The sequence below is a fragment of the Sarcophilus harrisii genome, chromosome 2 (assembly GCF_902635505.1).
Source record: "Sarcophilus harrisii chromosome 2, mSarHar1.11, whole genome shotgun sequence".
Taxonomy (NCBI): Eukaryota; Metazoa; Chordata; class Mammalia; order Dasyuromorphia; family Dasyuridae; genus Sarcophilus; species Sarcophilus harrisii.
Genome location: NC_045427.1, coordinates 340,009,144 through 340,029,267, shown reverse-complemented (window position 1 = coordinate 340,029,267; position 20,124 = coordinate 340,009,144). Strand labels below are relative to the sequence as shown.

Sequence of the window (20,124 nt, the reverse complement as noted above, 5' to 3'; positions counted from 1 at the left end):
CTGAAGTCACACATCTAGTTAGTGTCTAAGGCAAGATTTCAACACAGTTCCCAATTCAGCAGCATTCCCTCCCCTTCCACTGTCACGTGGTTCCAAACGCTCCATTTCTGGGGATCTGTATGTTCACTTTGCAATTAAGTATGGGTAGGGGGAATCAGTTCAAGTTCTTTGCTCAGAGAAACCAGGCCTTAATTTGGTTGAGTTGAGATTACAGCACAGCATTTAGTGGTGGGTTGATGAATACTTTAACAACCAGCTCGCCAACCCTCCTCTGCCCCTCCCCCCCCAAATCCCCGCCCTTCCGGACACACTTTTAACAAAACAACATAATCAAGATCTGATTTGTAGCCCAGCTCTTCATGGTATAGCAGCTCTGAAAATTTGACAATGGCTCTCTGAAAAGGCGGTAGGGGCCGGTTCTGGCAAAGCCATAACTAGATTTGCAATCTATCCCTATTAGGACAGGAATTTCTAGCTCCACCCCTCAGTGGAACCAGTATTCGTCAGAGCCCCACCAAAGGCTCAGGTGGACCCCGGGCATACGCAAGCGCGCTCCCTGGCTCGAAGCTGGGGAGCTGTGTAGTTCAGACTCCTCCCACCTTGACCCCGCCTTCTAGTCTCCCAGAGGAAGGGGATTGGGGGGGCGGGAGGGTAGTGTAGAACAGGATAAGGGGCAGGGCTGGCGCCGGCGCCGTATGGACCGCTTCCTCTTCCGGCCGAGGGGGAGGAGTCGTGCGCTTTCGCTGCTGTTGTTGCCGCCACTGCCTCTGCTGTCGTCGTCGCTGCCCGGTGCTGTTTCTGCTTCCTCTGTTTTCTCGCGCCCTCTTTTTTCTCTCTCCGTCATCAGAGCCTCCTTCCAGCCCTCGTCACTTTCGGCCGCTCGGTCTAGGGTCCGGTGCTGTCTGGTGAGGCCGCCTTAGAGCTAGGTGGGGGTGGGGCGCAGGGACGCGGTTCTGACCGGGTGAGGGGGTTGCCTGCATTGGAAAGCGGGAGGCGCACAGTGGGTAAATTCCACAGGTTCTCCCTTCTCTCGGGGGGCGTGGGTGACGGCTTTTCGGTTGAACTTTGGGTCGATGTGTTCCCGCGACAGAGATGGAGCGGGGGGGGTGGGGGGGGGGGAAAGGAAGAATTAATTGAAGGACATGGCAGGGATGGGGGTGGGGCGGGGGCGGGGCCAGGGCCTGGAGAAACCTGGGAGGAGGGGGAAAGGTGACGTTCTAGCCTTCATGACCTTAGAAGCAGGTTTAGGCGGAAGTGCTTGAGCAGGTAACTTCCCCTCCCTCCCTCCTCTTTAAAAAATCCTTAGGTTTCGGTCCTGGTTGCTCTTCAGAATTCATCGCTCATGTTTCTCTGCCCTTATTCTCTTGATACCTTTTGTTTGTTGCTCTTTAGCTGAGAGTGGGGGTTGGGACGAGGGGTGAGTAGTCTTTTCTATATCGTGGCCACCGTGTCCCTTTATCCATCCCCTTTCATTACTCTCCCTGATAGCACATGTACCCCACATTCAGATTCTCTAGCCAGTTATTCTGGGAAGCAGCTTTTATTATTATTATTATTTTTTTTTTTTATTGACAGAACCCATGCCAGGGTAATTTTTTACAACATTATCCATTGCACTCATTTCGGTTCCCATTTTTCCCCTCTCTCCCTCCACCCCCTCCCCTAGATGGCAAGCAGTCCTATATATGTTGAATATGTCACAGTATATCCTAGATACAATATATGTGTGCAGAACCAAACAGGTCTCTTGTTGCACAGGGAGAATTGGATTCAGAAGGTAAAAATAACCCGGGAAGAAAAACAAAAATGCAAACAGTTTACATTTATTTCCCAGTGTTTTTTCTTTGGTTGTAGCTGCTTCTGTCCATCCTTGATCAATTGAAACTGAGTTAGATCTCTTTGTCAAAGAAATCCACTTCCATCAGAATACATCTTTATACAGTATCTTGTTGACGTATATAATCTCTTGGTTCTGCTCTTTTCACTCAGCATCAGTTCATGTAAGTCTCTCCAAGCCTCTCTGTATTCATCTTGCTGGTCATTTCTTACAGAACAATAATATTCCATAACATTCATATACCACAATTTACTCAACCATTCTCCAATTGAAGGGCATCAATTCCTTTTCCAGTTTCTAGCCACTACAAACAGGGTTGTCACAAACATTTTGGCACATTCAGGTCCCTTTCCCTTCTTTAGTATCTCTTTGGGGTACAAGCCCAGTAGTAGCACTGCTGAGTCAAAGGGTAGGCACAGTTTGATAACTTTTTGGGCATAATTCCAGATTGCTCTCCAGAATGGTTGGATTTGTTCACAATTCCACCAACAATGCATCAGTGTCCCAGTTTTCCCCACATCCCCTCCAACATTCATCATTATTTTTTCCTGTCATTTTAGCCAATCTGACAGGTGTGTAGTGGTATCTCAGAGTTGTCTTAATTTGCATTTCTCTGATTAATAGTGATTTGGAACACTTTCATATGAGTGGTAATAGTTTAATTTCATCATCTGAAAATTGTCTGTTCATATCCTTTGACTATTTATCAATTGGAGAATGGCTTGATTTCTTATAAATTAGAGTTAATTCTCTATATATTTTTGAAATGAGGCCTTTATCAGAACCTTTAACTGTGAAGATGTTTTCCCAGTTTGTTGGGGAAGCAGCTTTTTAAAAAACATTTTGAATTGTTATTAGTTTCTTTAGGTTCTCTTTAAATGATTTAATAACCCATTGCTATCAACATGTAATATATTATTTTGAAACCCTCTATTCGTGAATTTAGGGGAAAAAAAAGCTTTCAATTCTTAATTATCCTTCCTTGAATTTACAGATTAGCAATTTCAGTTTTGCAATCATTGATCTTTATAACTTTTTATATAGAGCAGAGATAAAATTTTCAGTGATATACAGGGTTTACCAAAAATTTTAGTACAGTTTTTAAGCTCTTAAAGGATTAAAACTGCACAAAGACTTTTGGTAGATAACTGAAATTGGTTTTCTTACGAGAATGTCAGTTTGGTTAATGAATGTCAATGCTCATATTTAACTTAGTTTTTTTTTTTTTTTTTTTTAACTGACATCTTTTTCTGCAGTCTACATTTTTGATATTTTCTTCCACTCCTGTGATCCATTCTTTACAACAAAGATTAAAAAAGAAAAAAGAATTGAGCAAAATTGTTTGATACATCAACCAAGTCTAACATTGCATTCATGGATCCACACCCATAACCTTTTTTTTTTTGACACTGTTCCCCTCACTTCCCCAGAAGAGAGATAGGTACTTTTTGTGGCCAGTTCTAATCATTATGTAATTTAACAATTCCGATTCCTTTGTTGATTCTTCCATTATCTTATATGTAATTTTCCTGGTTCTGCCTATTTCACTTTGCATTAGGTCATGTACCTCCCTTTGCTTCTCTTTATTCATGATACTCTTTTCTTAAAAGGCACTAACATTTTTGTACCACAATTTAGCCATTCCTTAAGCAGTGGGCACCTTGTTCCTATTTCTTTGATAACCTGAAAAGTATTGCTATAAACATTTTTGTGTTTATGGGAACTATTATCACTATAACTCTGAATCAAAGATAGACTTTTTTAAAAAAAATTAACATTGTCTAAACTTGATTTTTTAAAGGTATATTCCAGAAAACTCAGATTCTAGAGTGAATAAAAGCTGTAGGGGATATTTTAAAAAGTTTTGACATTAAACAAAACTTTGTTTTCAGTTGTATTAGGGCACATGCAGTTAGAAAAAACTGAAAAATTAGTTTCTGATAGTATAAAGTAATATTGGAGTCATAGAGCACTGTACCTTTAATTAGGAAAAACAGTTCAAATCCAACCTCAGATGAATAACTAAGCCTTGAGAAGTCACTTAACTGTTTGCCTCAGTTTCCACATCTATAAAAGGATTAATAGCATCTAGTTTTTAGGGTTTTTGTGAGGCTAAAGTGAAGTAATATCTATAAAACACTTTTTAAAATTTATAGTTTTTATGTATGTAAAAATCTATTATTAAAACATTTACAATCTTTCTGTATATTAACAGCTAAAATAATTTGTGTCTATTTGTATTCCATAAATTTTAGTGCCACAGGCCATTGTGAATAATTCGACAAAATTAGGAAACCTAAAAAGATAAATAAATCAAAAGTGTTAATATGACAAATGAAAACTAAAACATCCACCAAACTCATTGGCTCAAAAAAGAACAATGCAAACATGACAACTGTCTATTATTTGGAAATCCAAATCTCAAAGGATAGTATGTTATATGTTACCATTTTTTATAAAATTGTTTAAAAATTACAGAAGGATTTATAAAAGAAAAAAGCGAATTTTTAAAAATGGTCGTGTTGTTTAATTGAAAATTTAATGAATTCAAACAATCCCCTAGACTACTCAAAATTACTGTAAAAGCATCTTTGAGAGCTGAACCACCCCATTCAATACTGTTCCCAATTACCAAACACTGTTAGCAAAACAACCACATACATTTCACTAATACTTTTATACCTTCCTTAGAGCTTGAATAAAAATGAATTTGAAAGAGTGTGTGTTGTTGTGTGGTGTGGTGTTGGGAGGTTTCCTATCTCTCTCTCTCTCTATTTTTAAATACTTAATATGAGCAGCATTTTTTAGGTCAGTTTCAGCTCAATTCCCCCCCCCCCCCCCCAATTTTGATTTAAAGTGAAAGCTTTTAATGCTGATAGAGGATCAAGGCTAGTGCCTTAGAGTAGCACTTGTATTGAAAAAAATCTGAGTTGAGAAAATTCTCTCTGCAGTTCCTTGTAGGAAAAGAATTCTTAACCATTTTTATGTTGTGGACTTTTTTGACAATCTGGTGAAATCTTTGGACCTCTTTTTCAGAACACTGTCTTTAAATGCACAACATACATAAAATTACAAAGGAAACTAGTTTTATTGGAATGTAGTAATCAAAATTTTATGCCCATCAGTAAATGAGCATATATGTTGGTATGTTGTCATAGTATTTTTTAAAATGGTGACTGGATTTGTCCTCTAATCTCATTGTAATAAGAATTTATTAATGTTCTACTTTATATAGTGTATATCAGGAGAAATTTGAATTATTTTTCTAAATTAGTTCATTGCAGTTTTTTCTTTCTTGATACTGACATTTGATATTTTGATATTGAAGTTTTTTTTTTTAATATATCACTCCCACTCTGCAAGTTCCCATGAAACTCTGTTAAAATAAAAATAGTATAATTAAGTAAAATAAATCTCCTATATTCTCCACATCTGAAAAATCATTTTCATTCTAGATTTTGACCGTATCACTTCTCTGTCAGGTGCATCGTCTTCTGGAAAAGTGGATCAGGGTTTGGGGTTTGGTTTTTTTTTTTTTTTTTTTAAGAATAGTTTTTCTTTATAGTGTTATAGATTATTCTACAAGTTCTAGTCTCTTCATTTTGTATCAGTTCATTCAAGTTTGACCAGTTTTGTCTGAAAAGTCATTCATTTTTTGTGATAATAATCTGTTTTATTTATATATCCTAATTTATTGGTTGTTTAGTTATTTTAGTCACGTCTAACTTTTCATGACCCCTTTTTGGGGGTTTTTTGATAGTGATTTGAGAGTAGTTTGCCGTTTCCTTTTCCAACTCATTTTAAATGTGAGGAAACTGAGGTAAATCGAATTAAATGACTTGTCTAGGGTCACATAGCTAATTTCTAAAACCAGAATTGAATTCAAATCTTCCTTACTACAGTACCAGCACTCTATCCAGTGTATCACCTAGAAGTCCTTTATAATTTTGTAAAATTGTAATTTGTTTAGCAGTTAACTAACATCCTGTTAACTAGTTATGCCCATAAATGTCTTTAACTAGGGTCTTTTTCCTCTTTATTATTATTGTGGTTCTTTTTTGGGTATAGATTTAGTAGTATAGCTACGTTTCACAGTTTTTTATACAGTTTAGCAATTTAGGGGAAAATATTTCCAAATTGTGTTCTAGATTGGACAGACTAATTCGATACCTAATTCACTGCTCCATCAATAATATATTGGGATGCTAGTCTTTATTTTGCAAGTAAAGTCAACTAAGCTGCCAAGTAGAAGAAGGTATATTTAACTCTCTCCTTTTCTTTATTTCTTTGATCAGAATATTAAAATTGTTTCAATTTTGTTTCCTTTACATTATTGTGACATAAAATAAATTATTCTGATTCTGCATTATGATATATCCTCCCAAGTTTTTCCAAATTCTTGCTATTTACCATTCCTCTTTGATGCCAGATGACATTCACATATGTTTAGTCATCCCTGAGTTTATAAAACATCCACTTACTTTCCTCCCAGTATTTTCCCATCACAAAAATAGATTTTTTTTCATACTTGAAACTTTTCCCTCTGACTGTTCTTTTTAGGGGCAGTGTATCAGTGAATAAAATTGTTGACCTTTGTTGACCAGTGAACAAAATGTTGACTTTTTTTTTTTTTTTTGAATAATTTGAAATTATTTTCCAGAAATCATTGGGCCAATTCACAAATGTCAGTTCCATTTATGTGTCAGCCTACACTTCAGAGGAAAACCTTTATATTGCATATAAAAATGCTTACTTGATGTCAGAATTTAAAAAAAAATTTAAATAGTAACCACATTGTAAACACTTTTTCTGAAATGAAAACATTACCTCACTACCCTATATTTCCAAGGGTGGGGTATAGTGTCAGATTTTTTTCAATGTATTAATTAATTGCTGAATTTTTGTTTTTTGAAAAAAAATTATTGGTTTATAAGGAATGGATTCCGGGGAAGGGAAGAGATAGAAGAATAAATGTAGAACAAAAGATATCCATAAAAATTGCTAATTAAGTTTAGGGGAAAGATTGATGAGACAAACATATTCAAAATAATCTTCAAATATCTAATGTGAAACTTTCTATTATGGGGACTTGTCAATTAATGATTATCTATTTCAAAAATATCATCATCCAAAAATTTATCTAGCATGATTTATGTTGGCGTGTTCTGACTGGAAAAATCCACATTTTCCTATATTTTCATGATATTGACAGCAGAATGATGACCATTTTATAGTCTTTAGAGCAATTTTTCCAATGTTAAGGAAGCTTAACCACTGGTATGCCAGTTGATCTAAATAATCCCCCTTTTTTCTTTTCAGTCAGAATAATATCTTTCCTAAAGTTCAAAAGGAAAAAAAGTATAATTCTTTTACCTTTTCCAAATGACCAAAATGAGAACTAGTTTGGAAGTGTCTTAGACATATTGAGAAATATGGTGATTTTACTCTAAAAATTCATACTTTTATTGCTATCATGCTATGTATATTCAAATAAAATTGTATCAAAGATAACTTCTGCTAATATCTGGACATTAAGGTCTGGAATGAAGTCATATGTGTGCTCTCCCTTGGATTTTTGTAGGGCTGACAAAATTTGTCTTCACTAAAGACACTTAGAAAATTTTAGCTTCTTTTTTAAAAATGACCCTTGATCATTCATATAGGATGAATTTGAACAGAGGTAAAGTTTAAGGGTGAGATTTTCTTCTTAAGTTCTCTCACCAGATTTTCTAGAATAAACTTCTTTTCTAAAAATGGATAAACTAAGGCAAGCATATATACAGCTAATAATCTATTTAGTTTCCTTAAAAATTTGGAGCTTTTCAGATTATTGTTGACTGCAACATAGTTTTTGGTCTTCCAATTCTTTTATGTGATTGTTGACATCTTGTATTTCTTCTTTTGAAAACTTTCTTTTCATATCCTTTGACCAGGAAGTATCTATACAGATAATGAGTGTGTTTTGACAAATTAACTCCCTAATATTTTATGACATCTCTTATTTTTGAATGGGAATTTCCTTTATTTCCTCATGGGTTTTGTTAGTGCTATGTGGGAATGCTTTGCTTTTTTTTTTTTTTTTTTTTGGTAATTTTATTTTGTAGCCTCCTATATTACTGGAAGTAGTAGTTGTTAGTTTATACTTAGTTTATTTGCTTGTTCTGTAGGATTTTCCAAATAAATAATCATGTCATCCACAAACAGGAATACTTTACTTTTCTTTGCCTGGTTTTATGCTTTCTATTTCCATTTATTGCTATTGGCAGCAGATCTAGAACTGGTGTCAGTTGACAGTGGGGGAAAGATGCTTTACTCAGATATACACTCAAAAGACACTTGTTTCCAGTGCAAGTGATTGCATCCAAATAAAACTTTTAATATGTCCAGTTAAACAAAACAAATTCCATCATAGGCCGTGTATTTTTTTTTTTTGTTTTAATCTCCATTTGCATCCTGAGTATAATACCTCCATTTGGAGGTAGGTAATATGAGTCTTCTGAAATCATAATTGGTCATTGCATTGATGAAAATTCTTTAGTTTTTCACATTTGTTTTTCTTTGCAATAATATTACTATTATATAAATTACTGTTTTAATTTGTTCCTCCCCATATGGATTCTTCCTTAGAAAGCTGCTTGTTCTTATATCCTTTGACTTTCAAAGAAAGGAAATATGATCTTAATAAATTAAAAACTAATAAAAATTTTAATAAACTAAGTGAGATTTCTAAAGGAAAGAATGGGAAAGTCTTATTAATACAGGAGATGCTAAACTTTAACAGAATAACAACTCCCTTAAAATTAAAGTGGACCAAATAAATCAATAAATAGCTCCTTAGAAGAAATTCATTGAGGGAATGAATAGTTCTTATTCTTCTTGATTGAATCAGGTTTCTCTATATTATCTTAAAAATGAAACTTTTATTGGAAGAACTAACTCATATTTGTTTCTTATTTGCCTAGGCCTCTCTTCTACTGGAGTGTTTTAAAAAAGAAAAATGAATATAACTAAAAGCTTATAAGCCACTTTCACTTTCTTTTTCCCATTTTAACCTTCCTTTGGTTTTGGAGGCACAAGTCACAGCAAAACCAAAAGTTTTGCCTAACCAGGAAAAGCCATTTTCATCCAAGACAAATACCTTTAAAAAGGACCTCAGATTCTGTTTCTACCACATTTACTTTAGAATTCACTGTGGAGGAAACAAGTTTGGAAGAGAACATTGCAACATCATCTCTTAAAAGGCAGCATGCACCTTAACTAGACTTTTAAAGAATTGGTTTCATTATGTAAGAAATGCTTAATTGTTTCAAAAGTATAAAAATCAAATCCTCAGAATTCAGAGATAGACGTAATCATAAATGTAGATGCTAACTTTAAATTTGGGAATGGATAGTCTCATTGCATTAATATTATGAGTTGGAATTTCTGGTGAGATTGCTATATCCATTTACTATTTTTGTGCAAATTGCATGCAACCACAGTCCTGTTAAGTGTCGCTCTTAAATTTCAGAATGTCCACTGTTTATGTGGTTGACTATCACTAACCGGAACGTTTGCAAAAATACCTTTGTTGTTCTGTTTGCCAAGTGAAGTCTTAAGCTTAAGCTCTTTACCACTTAAAGCTTTTCCGGTGTAAATAGGACACAGGATCATGCACTTGCAACTAAGAAACAATACAGCTACTATGAAGGAATTGATTGTAAAGTGAATTTTCTTTGTGATTGCTTTTGTGTGCTGTATTCTCAGAGACCGTATTAACTTGTTTCTGAGTTACTTATACTGTTGGAGGAGATTTGGGAAAAGCTCAGTGTTTTCCAGTGGTCTAAGAGCTATGTGATGATGGTATCACTTCTCTGGCATCAGCTAGGTGTGTGGTTCTCTGGTTAGAGTGTAGCATCTCATTCTGTGAAAAAGAATGTGTGGATCCTGGAAATACCCTGCAAAGATATGTTATATGATTCTTTCAGTTATAATGGACCTCTCAGGAACTCCCCCAGTATCTATATCCCTTAATCATTAATCCCTTGGCAGTTGGCCTGGTACCAAAATATCTCTATGGATTTAATGATCTTATTGTCTTTCACTACTGTCTTGATCAAGTGAATTGCTACTTTAGAAATGGTCTAAAGTCTGAGGAAAATACTGTGTGGTCTAAATGATCTTAGAGCTCTGCAATCTTTTGAAGTGCTTTCATCTATCCCATTGTCCAATGGGACAGCTGTTTCTTAAGTAAAAGTCTGATTCACCCTTGCAACAAGTTTAGGGTTGATCCTACCTTGCAGTAGTGACAAAAAAATCTTATTTGAAGTGGGTAGGTAGCTGGTACCTGCAACCCCTACAGAAGCCTCAGTCACCTCCAATATCTGGCAGCACTGCCTTGGGTTGCTGGACCCCTCCCTTCCCATGATTTTTAAATTGTCTCTTTGACCTGTTTCTAAGTTGTTATAGGAGACAAAATATTCAAAAACTTTTTTTCAAGTATTTTGTTCTGTTTTTTGTTGTCTGTGGACAACATTTGTTTCTGTTTGGTACATTCTAATTTTTAGGGCATCTGTTACCTAAAATTTAGCCTCTACTATATTAACTTGTTTATTCTCCTTGCCAATTTTAAGTCTAAAACTCTCATTTAGTTTATAATAATTTTTTTCCCTTAAATCTCATTTTCTTCATTCTTTTTTCTGAGACCTTGCTTGTAGTCATGCTTATTTTTCTGGATTTGTGTCCTATAATTAAGAAATTTCTTTATGTCTTCTAATTATTTATTCCATCCTTCCTGAATTGGGGTTTTTTGTCAGTGATAATCATATCCTCTGGAACCTTTGGATAGAATTTTGGGACTCATTTTGTTCCTGATATCTATTACCTGATTTACTGCCACTGACTTTCTAAGATTTCTACTAGATTCTGGGCTCAAAGATTACTGGCAGTTTTCTTGCCTTTCTGTTTCATCTGGTTCTCCAAGGCTCAGGTTAATTTCCTTGAAACTTGGTGAGTCTCTAAGACATTGGTAGCTGCTCTCCACCTCCTACCTGCCTCCACTCTCCTAATTCCCGAGACTGCTATCCCGATATCATAGTATCTGATTGGCTTGGGGCTTTTTCATTAGAGCAGTCTATTTTTCTGGCTTTGGTTATTCAGTGCTGCAGACTGTCCAGGTGTCTGTCCTCATAATATTAATAGTCTATACTAGAAGACTTCCAAGCACTGTTCTTATCCCAGTTTTTCTCTTTTGATCTCTTTCTTGCAGCTTCTATCTCATGGATTCTTGTATATAGTATATGAGATATTTGTACAGTACCTATCTGGCACAGAGGAGGCATGTTTATTCCCTTTTTATTCCTTTTGCTCTTTCCCTTCATGCTGATCTCTGCCTGCAAACTTGTGCTTGAGTGGGTATACAAATAATGTAATTCTTTGATTTCTTGATTTTTCTTGATCATTGTTTAGTATAGTACTCTTTTTTTTAATAGCTTTTTATTTACAAGTTATATACATGAGTAATATTACAGCATTGACAATTGCCAAGCCTTTTGTTCCAATTTTTTTCCCCTCCTTACCCCCACTCCCTCCCCTAGATGGCAGGTTTACCAATACATGCTAAATATGTTAAAGTATAAATTAAATACAAAATCAGTGTACATGTCCAAACAGTTATTTTGCTATTCAAAAAGAATCGGATTCTGAAATAGTGTACAATTAGCCTGTGAAGGAAATAAAAAATGTAGGTGGACAAAAATATAGGGATTGGGAATTCTGTGTAATGGTTCTTAGTCATCTCCCAGAGTTCTTGAAGCTGGGTGTAGCTGGTTCAATTAATTACTGCTCCATTGGAATTGATTTGGTTCATCTCATTGCTGAAGATGGCCAGGTCCATCAGAATTGGTCATCATATAGTATTGTTGTTGAAGTATATAATGATCTCTTCTGATCCTGCTCATTTCACTCAGCATCAGTTCATGTAGATCTCTCCAGGCCTTTCTGAAATCATCTTATTGGTCATTTCTTGCCGAACAGTAATATTCCATAATATTCATATACCACAATTTATTCAGCCATTCTCCAATTGATGGGCATTCACTCAGTTTCCAGTTTCTGGCCACTAGTATAGTACTCTTAATAAAATATTTTCTGTAGTATTTAAATGGAACCTGAACAGTTCTTTTATTTGGTTTCTTGTTTTTATTTGTTATGAACTGTTTTTATTCAATTATTTTAATGTAAAAAAATGGCTTGAAATTTGGGTGACTAGATAAGTAAGCTTAGGTAAACATCAGATATCACAAGATCATCTTGAATTTGAAGGAAGCTTCTAAGTCAGACCAATCTCAACATTAAAGATAGTCTCATTTGTAAAATTTTGCTGATGAAACTGTCTTTTTTGAAATAATAGAGAATTAAGTGGTAACATTTATAATTTAATAGCTTTCATTTTCATATACTTTAATAACATAGTTCTGTTACATTAAGCAGATCCTGTTTATAAAACAAAACTGACCTCTGATATATGTCCTACTGATTCCCTTAAGAAATGTCCCTGAAATATTTTTTCTTTTGTTTTTCAGGAAAATGTCTGATGAATTTTCAGTAAGTTGATCTATTTATCTTTTATAATATTGTAAATGAATAATTAATTGAACTTTTAAAATGCACATAATCATGGCTTTGGAGCCATTTAAGCATTTTCAAAAATATTTTTAATTTTTTATCTTAAAATAAATAAGTTAAAAAGAGTTATAAGATCTCTTTGGGAAATTTTTACTTGAAAAAGTACCTGTTAATGTATTAAGATTTTAATGTGCCAGTGGTAGTGTTTTAAAATGATTCTGCTACTGGTGTAGATACATTTTACTTTTAGAAGATAGCATTTGCAGATTTTTATGGTGGGACTTTTTCATCAATTCATTTATCTATTGAGAAAGATAGCAAAAATAGCTCTGCTTTGTTTTCTAGTTGGCAGATGCTCTACCAGAACATTCACCTGCCAAAAATTCCACTGTGAGCGGTACAAAACCTGGTCAACCACCACAGGGCTGGCCAGGTTCCAGTCCTTGGAATAATCCAAGTGCTCCACCTTCTGTGCCATCTGGACTTCCATCAAATGCATCACCCTCCAGTGTGCCTTTTGGACCTACACCCACAGGAATATATCCTTCAGTGCCTGCTGGACCACCCCCTGGACCTCCAGGACCTTTTCCTCCTTCTGGACCATCTTGTCCTCCTCCTGGTGGTCCTTATCCAACTCCATCTTTGTCAGGTCCTGGTCCTACAGGGCCATATCCTACACCAAACATGCCTTTTCCAGAGCTTCCGAGACCATATGGTACACCCACAGATCCAGCTACAGCTGGTCCTTTAGGGCCATGGGGATCCATGCCTTCTGGACCATGGACACCAGGAATGGGAGGGCAGTACCCTACACCTAATATGCCATATCCATCTGCAGGGCCATATCCTACTCCTCCCCAAGCACCAACGACAGCACCACCTATTCCATGGGGAGCTGTCCCACCTGGAGCATGGGGACCACCTGTGCCAGCTCCATTCCCTGCACCTATGGGATCATATCCTGCACCAGGACTCTATCTTACTCCTAATAATCCTTTTCAAGTGCCTTCTGGACCTACTGGTGCTCCACCAATGCCTGGTGGTCACCATGTGAGTATTTAACTTAATATTTTGTGATAGTTACAAGAAAGTAGTTGAAGATTTACTTTCTTTCCAGCTATCGATGGAACTTAGGGTAGGTAATACTCCTGGATATATTAGTGGGCCTGAATTGGAAGAGAGGTGGTAGGAAGGAAAACATTATGACTGGAACTTTATTATATTGTTGCTCCTCCACTACAAAACTAGAGAAAGAAGGGTTTCAGGTATAACGTACCTAGTGAGAAGGAGTTTCCCATTCCTGGGGCAGGTACTATTTTTTTCTGTTAGCAATTTTACTAAAAGGAAAACGAACTTTAGAAAATAAAAATATTTTTTATTAAAATCATTTAATTGGAAGCAAGGCCAAAATAGCCTTGTCTCTATATTTTACCTTTGTGTCTATGGATTGGAAACAGGAAGAAGATAGAGAAGGCCTGTATCTGTGACTTAATCTGTCAGCAAACATTTTGATAAGTATGTATTATATGCCAGGCACTATTCTAAGGGCTGAGGAAATATAAAGAGAGGCAAAAGACAGAACTTACCTTCAAGTAGCTCATACATGGGGAGACAACCAACAAATATGTGCAAAGCAGCTACATTCAGGATAAATAGGAAATAATGAAATGAAGGAAGAATTAGAATTAAGAGGGGTATTTAATCTTGTACAAGATGGAATTTTACTTATTTATACGGTCCTCAGCTACTTGTATTTATTGGCCTTGAGAGGTTAAATGACTAAAGCTATTTGAGCCAGATGGAGAGCCCTCATATTCCTAACTCAACTCAACTTTTATGGGCTTAATATAAGGAATGTTTTATTATATAAATAAGGTTATAGTGTTTCTTTTTTTTTAAAACTCAGGAATTTAGTCTTTGACAAATGGCTCACCCCATACTACTATATCAGATCACCTTAGACTTGATACCTTCCCCCCCCCCCAAAAAAAAAAAAAAAAAGAAAAGAAAATCCTAGTCTTTGGATTTCTCTTGTTAACTTTGGTGAATGATTCCAATTATTTTCAAAATTGAGTAAGTCTTATACCATACATTTTTTATGCCAAAAGTTGGCAATATTGATAACACTTAAATAAAATCTAGAATTTGACATCCTCCCCCCCTTTTTTTTCTTACAGTCTTACCATTGAGTTTTTGATGGACAATGAGACGACTCTCTACTTTCCAGAGTTATGTGTATGTATGTATGTATGTGTATACAGTATATGTGTGTGTGTATATAATATACACACACACATACACACACAAACACAAACATTAAAAAGTTTTGATTTCATTGCTTATGGGACATTTCACAAATGGGGTCTCAGACAACTCAGAAGACTCAGCTCTTGGATCTGGATATACACTTGGAATAATTAGAGATAATATTGTAAACTTAAAATTATTCATATGTATTTTTCATTTGTTATACTAAGGGAAATCAAAGTAATTAAATGTATTGACTAACTTTTGGTAGAATTTGTGGAATATTCATTTTTTTAATTATGAAACCACACACTTAAGAAATCTACATTGATATGGATGGTAATTACCTATAACTTTTTGGAAATTTTAATTCAAATTTTTTTGGACATCTTTGTTTCCCTGAATATATTTCTGACAAATCATTTTGCCATATGTTTTTTAAGAAAACAAGAAAAGACCAAATAAATGCTTCTGAGTATTTTGAACAGTATTGTCTACAGAGTAAATAAATTTTGTGCTCCTGGGTTATAATTCTGGAGTAAATGTTTAAAAATATGAGTTCTGAATTAATGCTTCTCAAGTCTTAAGAATGGTTTTGTTAGTGTGCATATCCTTGAACACTGAATATTAAATATTCTTGCTTTCTACCAGCTATCATTCTGACTTATTTTAGTTTTGTTTTTAGTAATTTTAGTTGTAATTATAAAATTAGTTATCCATGAACCCTATTAGAAACTTTTGTGTATTCTTACCGACATATCCAGTAGTGATATGGTGACTTTGTGGTGACTCTTGATTGTGTTATGAGTTATTCACGTTATTGAGGATGAAGAGCTCAGGAAAGGGAGAACCTTTGGTTCCTTGACTTGTACCCCAAAGAAGAGCCTTGGAATTGATTTGCAACATCAAGTTTTCTCATTCCTATAGAACTTTGATGGTCCTTGGGGATTCCTTTGTCCTTCCTTAATATAGAGAGCTGGTAACATTCTTGACATCTTCCCTAATAATGTACCATTAATTTATCATATTAATAGAACCTTATGTATGATTTCTTCTCCCAAAGTCTTATAAACATATCAATTATTTCTTATCAAGTGTTATAGTTCTCTTTATAAAATATTTGAGGCAAAAGAATATCTCCCCTTTAGAGAATGGTGTCCAAATACTGATATGCATAGAGTATATAAGATGTGGAAGTAATGTTCCCATCAACAAATTCAACAAGCTTTTATTCTGTATGGGATGAAGCTGCTGCTTCATCTCAACCACGTTGCCAGATTTGGATTAAACTTGTTTGACAATTGAAAGGGGATTTCAATAAGTATCTTCATCAGGCCATTTAAAAATTTATGTTCTTCAGTTAGTAATGACAAGTGATGACAGCTGTTGAATAATTATTGGAAAAAAAGACATCCATGACAGGGCATTGATAACTTTTAAAACCCCAAATGCCAATTTAACATTATAACTACCTCTTTGAAATAAAGTAGATTAATATCTTTTAAGAGTAGCTTTCAGTGATCCCTTATTTTAAATAAACTATGTAAAGAATTTCAAACATTAAGAAAGGAGTAGGAAAAAGTAATTTGAGGAAATATGAAGCCTAGAACTTTATATAATTTTGGACTAGAGTATTAGGTAGCTCTTCTAAAATGTGCTAGAATCTTAACATTTTTCACACTTTTGCAATCCAAAGTGATGAGCATTTGGGAGCCTTTTTGGCCTTAGATTTTGGACAATCTAACCTATCTTGTTATAGATAAGAAGGAATAGAAGATAGCCTACTTCCTTCAGTCTTCAGTTTACTTGAGTTCTTCATCAAAATGTCAGTATTTCTCTTGGAAGTCTCTACGTAATTAAAGTATTAACTAATAGCAATTAAAATAAGAATGAGAAAAGGGTCCTTGTAGTGGAGGCTAGAACTAGACAGGATAGGGTGGGGAAATGAGGAAAGGAGTTAACTGAAGTATGAAAACCTGAAAGATGTTTTGCCTTCCTCATTTTGCCTAAGACTGGCTACCACTACAAATACTTTTATATTTTGTCATTTTTACATATTTATACATACATACATATTCCTTACATTAATTATGGGCCACCTACATAAGTATGTAAAGATCCTGTTGAAGGAAGATGTGAAGAAAATTTTGGCTATCAGTATAGAGTCAGAAGTTGCCCAAATATGAAACAAATTATTTGTGCCTCCAGGTTTTTATTAGTTTGTAATTTGACTACATAGCTCAGACTCCCAACTCAAATATTTTATGATTAACTGTGTACCATAGTGCTCAGCATGATCACAGTACTGCTTTATCAACTCTTTTCAACTTAGCCTGTCCTTTTTGTGATGAGAATAGAGTTCTGCTGTTAACTGGGAAGCTTTATGAAAAGAAGAATTTACTTTGCAGTAAGCTTTGCTGCCTGTGAGGAATATCTACAATCATGTTGATGCACTTTCTCTGAAAATATTTTCCAAAATGGAAGCTTAGAGCTTAGATAGAGAAAAACAGAAGCAAACAGTTGTGTTTAGGGGAAGAATAAAACTGAGAAATAAGGGAGATTTTGGAACAAGAAGGGAATTGGGAAAATGAGTGTTCTCAGAACAAGTACATTTTAGGCAATAAATTGGGATACAAATAGGGCATGTTAAACTAAAGAGAATTGTTGTAGATGAGACTTGTTTATAGAGTATCAAGAGAAGCTATTTAGACCTTGGGAAATTGGATTGGTATTTGGTTTCAAATCTAGAGTTTTTAAAAAGCATGAATTGTGGGTTATTGCATTGTTGATAGAGACAATGTATAGTGATAGTGTATGATTTCTGGAATGAAATTCTGAATTTGAGGGAAAAAGTACCAACAATCGTTTAGTTTGGAAATGATGAGATAATGCTCCCCAAAACAATATAAAATTATAGGAAGTAATTTTTTTTAAAAATAACTTTTTATTGACAGAACCCATGCCAGGGTAATTTTTTACAACATGAGTCTCTTGCACTCACTTCTGTTCCGACATTTCCCCTCCCTCCCTCCACCCCCTCCCCCAGATGGCAAGCAGTTCTATACATGTTAAATAGGTTACAGTAGATCTTAGATAGAATATATGTGTGCAGAACCGAACAGTTCTCTTGTTGCTCAGGGAGAATTGGATTTGGAAGGTATAAATAACCTGGGAAGAAGAACAAAAATGCAAGCAGTTTACATTCATTTAGGAAGTAATTTTTAAAAGGTTTTAGAAAATAATTTATTACTGCATTTCTCCTTAGGCCTCAACTCTTATAAAGGTACTATAGGATATTAAAGGTGTGTTTGGAAAGGAATTTTCCCTACAAAGGACAAAATCTAGCATCTTTGAATAATTTATGAAGGGAGTATTTTCAACTAACATGTTCTATTTTTAGGACATTAGTTGATTGTCAGGGATTCATAATAGACGTTGGAATAATACTATAATTGGAAGACAAGGGAAAGTAGATGTGAAAATTCGAGTCCAAAAAATATATTGAGTCCATTGGAATGTTTTCTGGTTTTTTGAAATAAGAATTTTTTTACCTGTCTTATTTTGCTTTGCCAGTAAAATATTCATTTGGAAAAATGCAAAAGAATTCAACTCATGGCTTAAATTTAAAACATAGTATTATGGTGTAACTTGAATAACTCAGTTCCCTATGCTTCATGACAATCCATGCTAATTTTTCCTTTCTTCACCTTGAATAATATCACAGTTTAAAAGTAAACTCTCTAGTAATTAGTCACTGAAGAATTAAAGCTATTTAAAAGCATCATCCTAAAATCATGTGAGTATATTTGCATGACTTATCTACTCAAATAATATTCTCCAGTATGGTTTAATTTCAGGAACAATATGAATAATTATAACTAGGGATTATAATTTAATCTTAAGGAAATATTTGGTATGGAAGATATACTCTCTTCTCTGTATAATTCGGTCAAATATAAGATTGCTCATAGAATATTTGATGCTGTAGACACCTTGAAAGTAGACTGAAATAAAAACTCTTCTAAATAAGTTAATATAAATTTTTCTAATAATTAAAAATGCACCAAAGTGTAATGAATTGCCCTGCAGGATAGTGAGTTCTCCATCACTGGAAGTCTTCAAGTAGAAGTTAGATTGACCATTTCTCAGGATGCTTATCAGGGATGTTGGGGAGGGAATTCCCATTCAGGTATGGGTTAGACTAATTGAGTTTTGAGGTCCCTTCCAACTCTAAGATTCTATAAGGTATAAGAAAGTAATAACATTTTCTTTCCCTTCATTCCCTTGCTTGCTAAATGACAAGGATGACACTGATGAATAGATCCTAGTTTGTCATGTAAATACAAGTTCTGCGTGTATGCCCTATAAAAATCTTCTATATTTTTCCTTGTGTTGTGACTTTTGTATTTTTTTACATCAAATTTGATCTTCAATTGTATATACATTTTAGGTTAAGCTGCCTGAGATGTGATTTGAGACATACTGCATTTGTTTGTATTTGAAATGTAAGCAATCACAGCTTAAAATGATAAATGTTATCACCTGCTGCTGTATTGTCTAAACAAAGGCAAATGTTGCTCTAAAGTAAGAAGTAATTATAACTAGAAATAGTCTGTAGATGTAGTACTTCATACTTTTAAAGATAGATTTGTTTTGCTTTTGTATATTCTTGAAAATTAAAATGTATTTTCATGATTTTTTTCGTTTTTTTATTTTTCTTCAGAATTATTTGCATTACTCACACCTCTTTTAAATCCACTGGTGCTGGCTTTTTCCTTCAGGGACAAGGAATCTTAAAACCAAACAAAACACAAGATATTCATATCCATTTGGGGTGGGGAACCTCTGAAGTTATTTGCATAATTATCCATGAGTGATGATAAGTTGAAAACCAGGTAAAACTGCTTGAGTTCTGTAAGTTGATAATTTTGTATGGCTTATGAATTATGTTTTAAATATCCAAAATGATCCTTGGCCCCATCTCTGAGTCAGCAGTCAGGTATTGGGGACAGCTACCTACTTCTGTCTTTTTTTCTTTGCCCCATTCTTGGACTCTTGTTTGCTCTTTTGAGACATCTTTTAAAAGCTGGCTTGTTGATTATTTTGTTATTTTATAAAAATACTAGAGATAAGAGCTTAGTATATTATTTATTATATATTTTGTGTTAGATTTACTGTGCTGGTCAAGTTAGCATGTCAGTGCATTGCAGAAAACAGTTACAAAATATGGCACAAATTGTCATTTAATGTCCACAATAATGCTGCCAACTTTCCTCATAGCATTAGCTGCTGCTATTTTTAAGTAACTGAATAACAAAGTTTGAGGCAGTACCATCTTTAGAAAGGCAGCTCCTTTCAAATTGGAGATTAGAATGTAATTATAAATTTTAAAAAATGCAATTTGCACTTTAAAATCCTCACATTGATTTTTATGA

The 20,124-nt window shown here is 34.6% G+C and overlaps 1 protein-coding gene across 2 annotated transcripts; it reads left to right on the top strand.

Moving 5' to 3' along the window:
- The first annotated feature begins 694 nt into the window (after positions 1-694).
- Positions 695-16,086, top strand: MAPK1IP1L (mitogen-activated protein kinase 1 interacting protein 1 like). 2 transcript variants are annotated; one of them, XM_031952975.1, is made up of 4 exons: positions 695-926; positions 12,400-12,421; positions 12,788-13,492; positions 14,620-16,086. In XM_031952975.1, the coding sequence occupies exons 2-4, from the start codon at positions 12,404-12,406 to the stop codon at positions 14,629-14,631; spliced, it is 735 nt and encodes a 244-aa protein (XP_031808835.1). In that variant the 5' UTR covers positions 695-926; positions 12,400-12,403; the 3' UTR covers positions 14,632-16,086. The 2 variants fall into 2 exon arrangements, with proteins under 2 accessions (XP_031808835.1, XP_031808834.1); XM_031952974.1 differs by having other exon boundaries at positions 696-905.
- Positions 16,087-20,124: the final 4,038 nt, after the last annotated feature.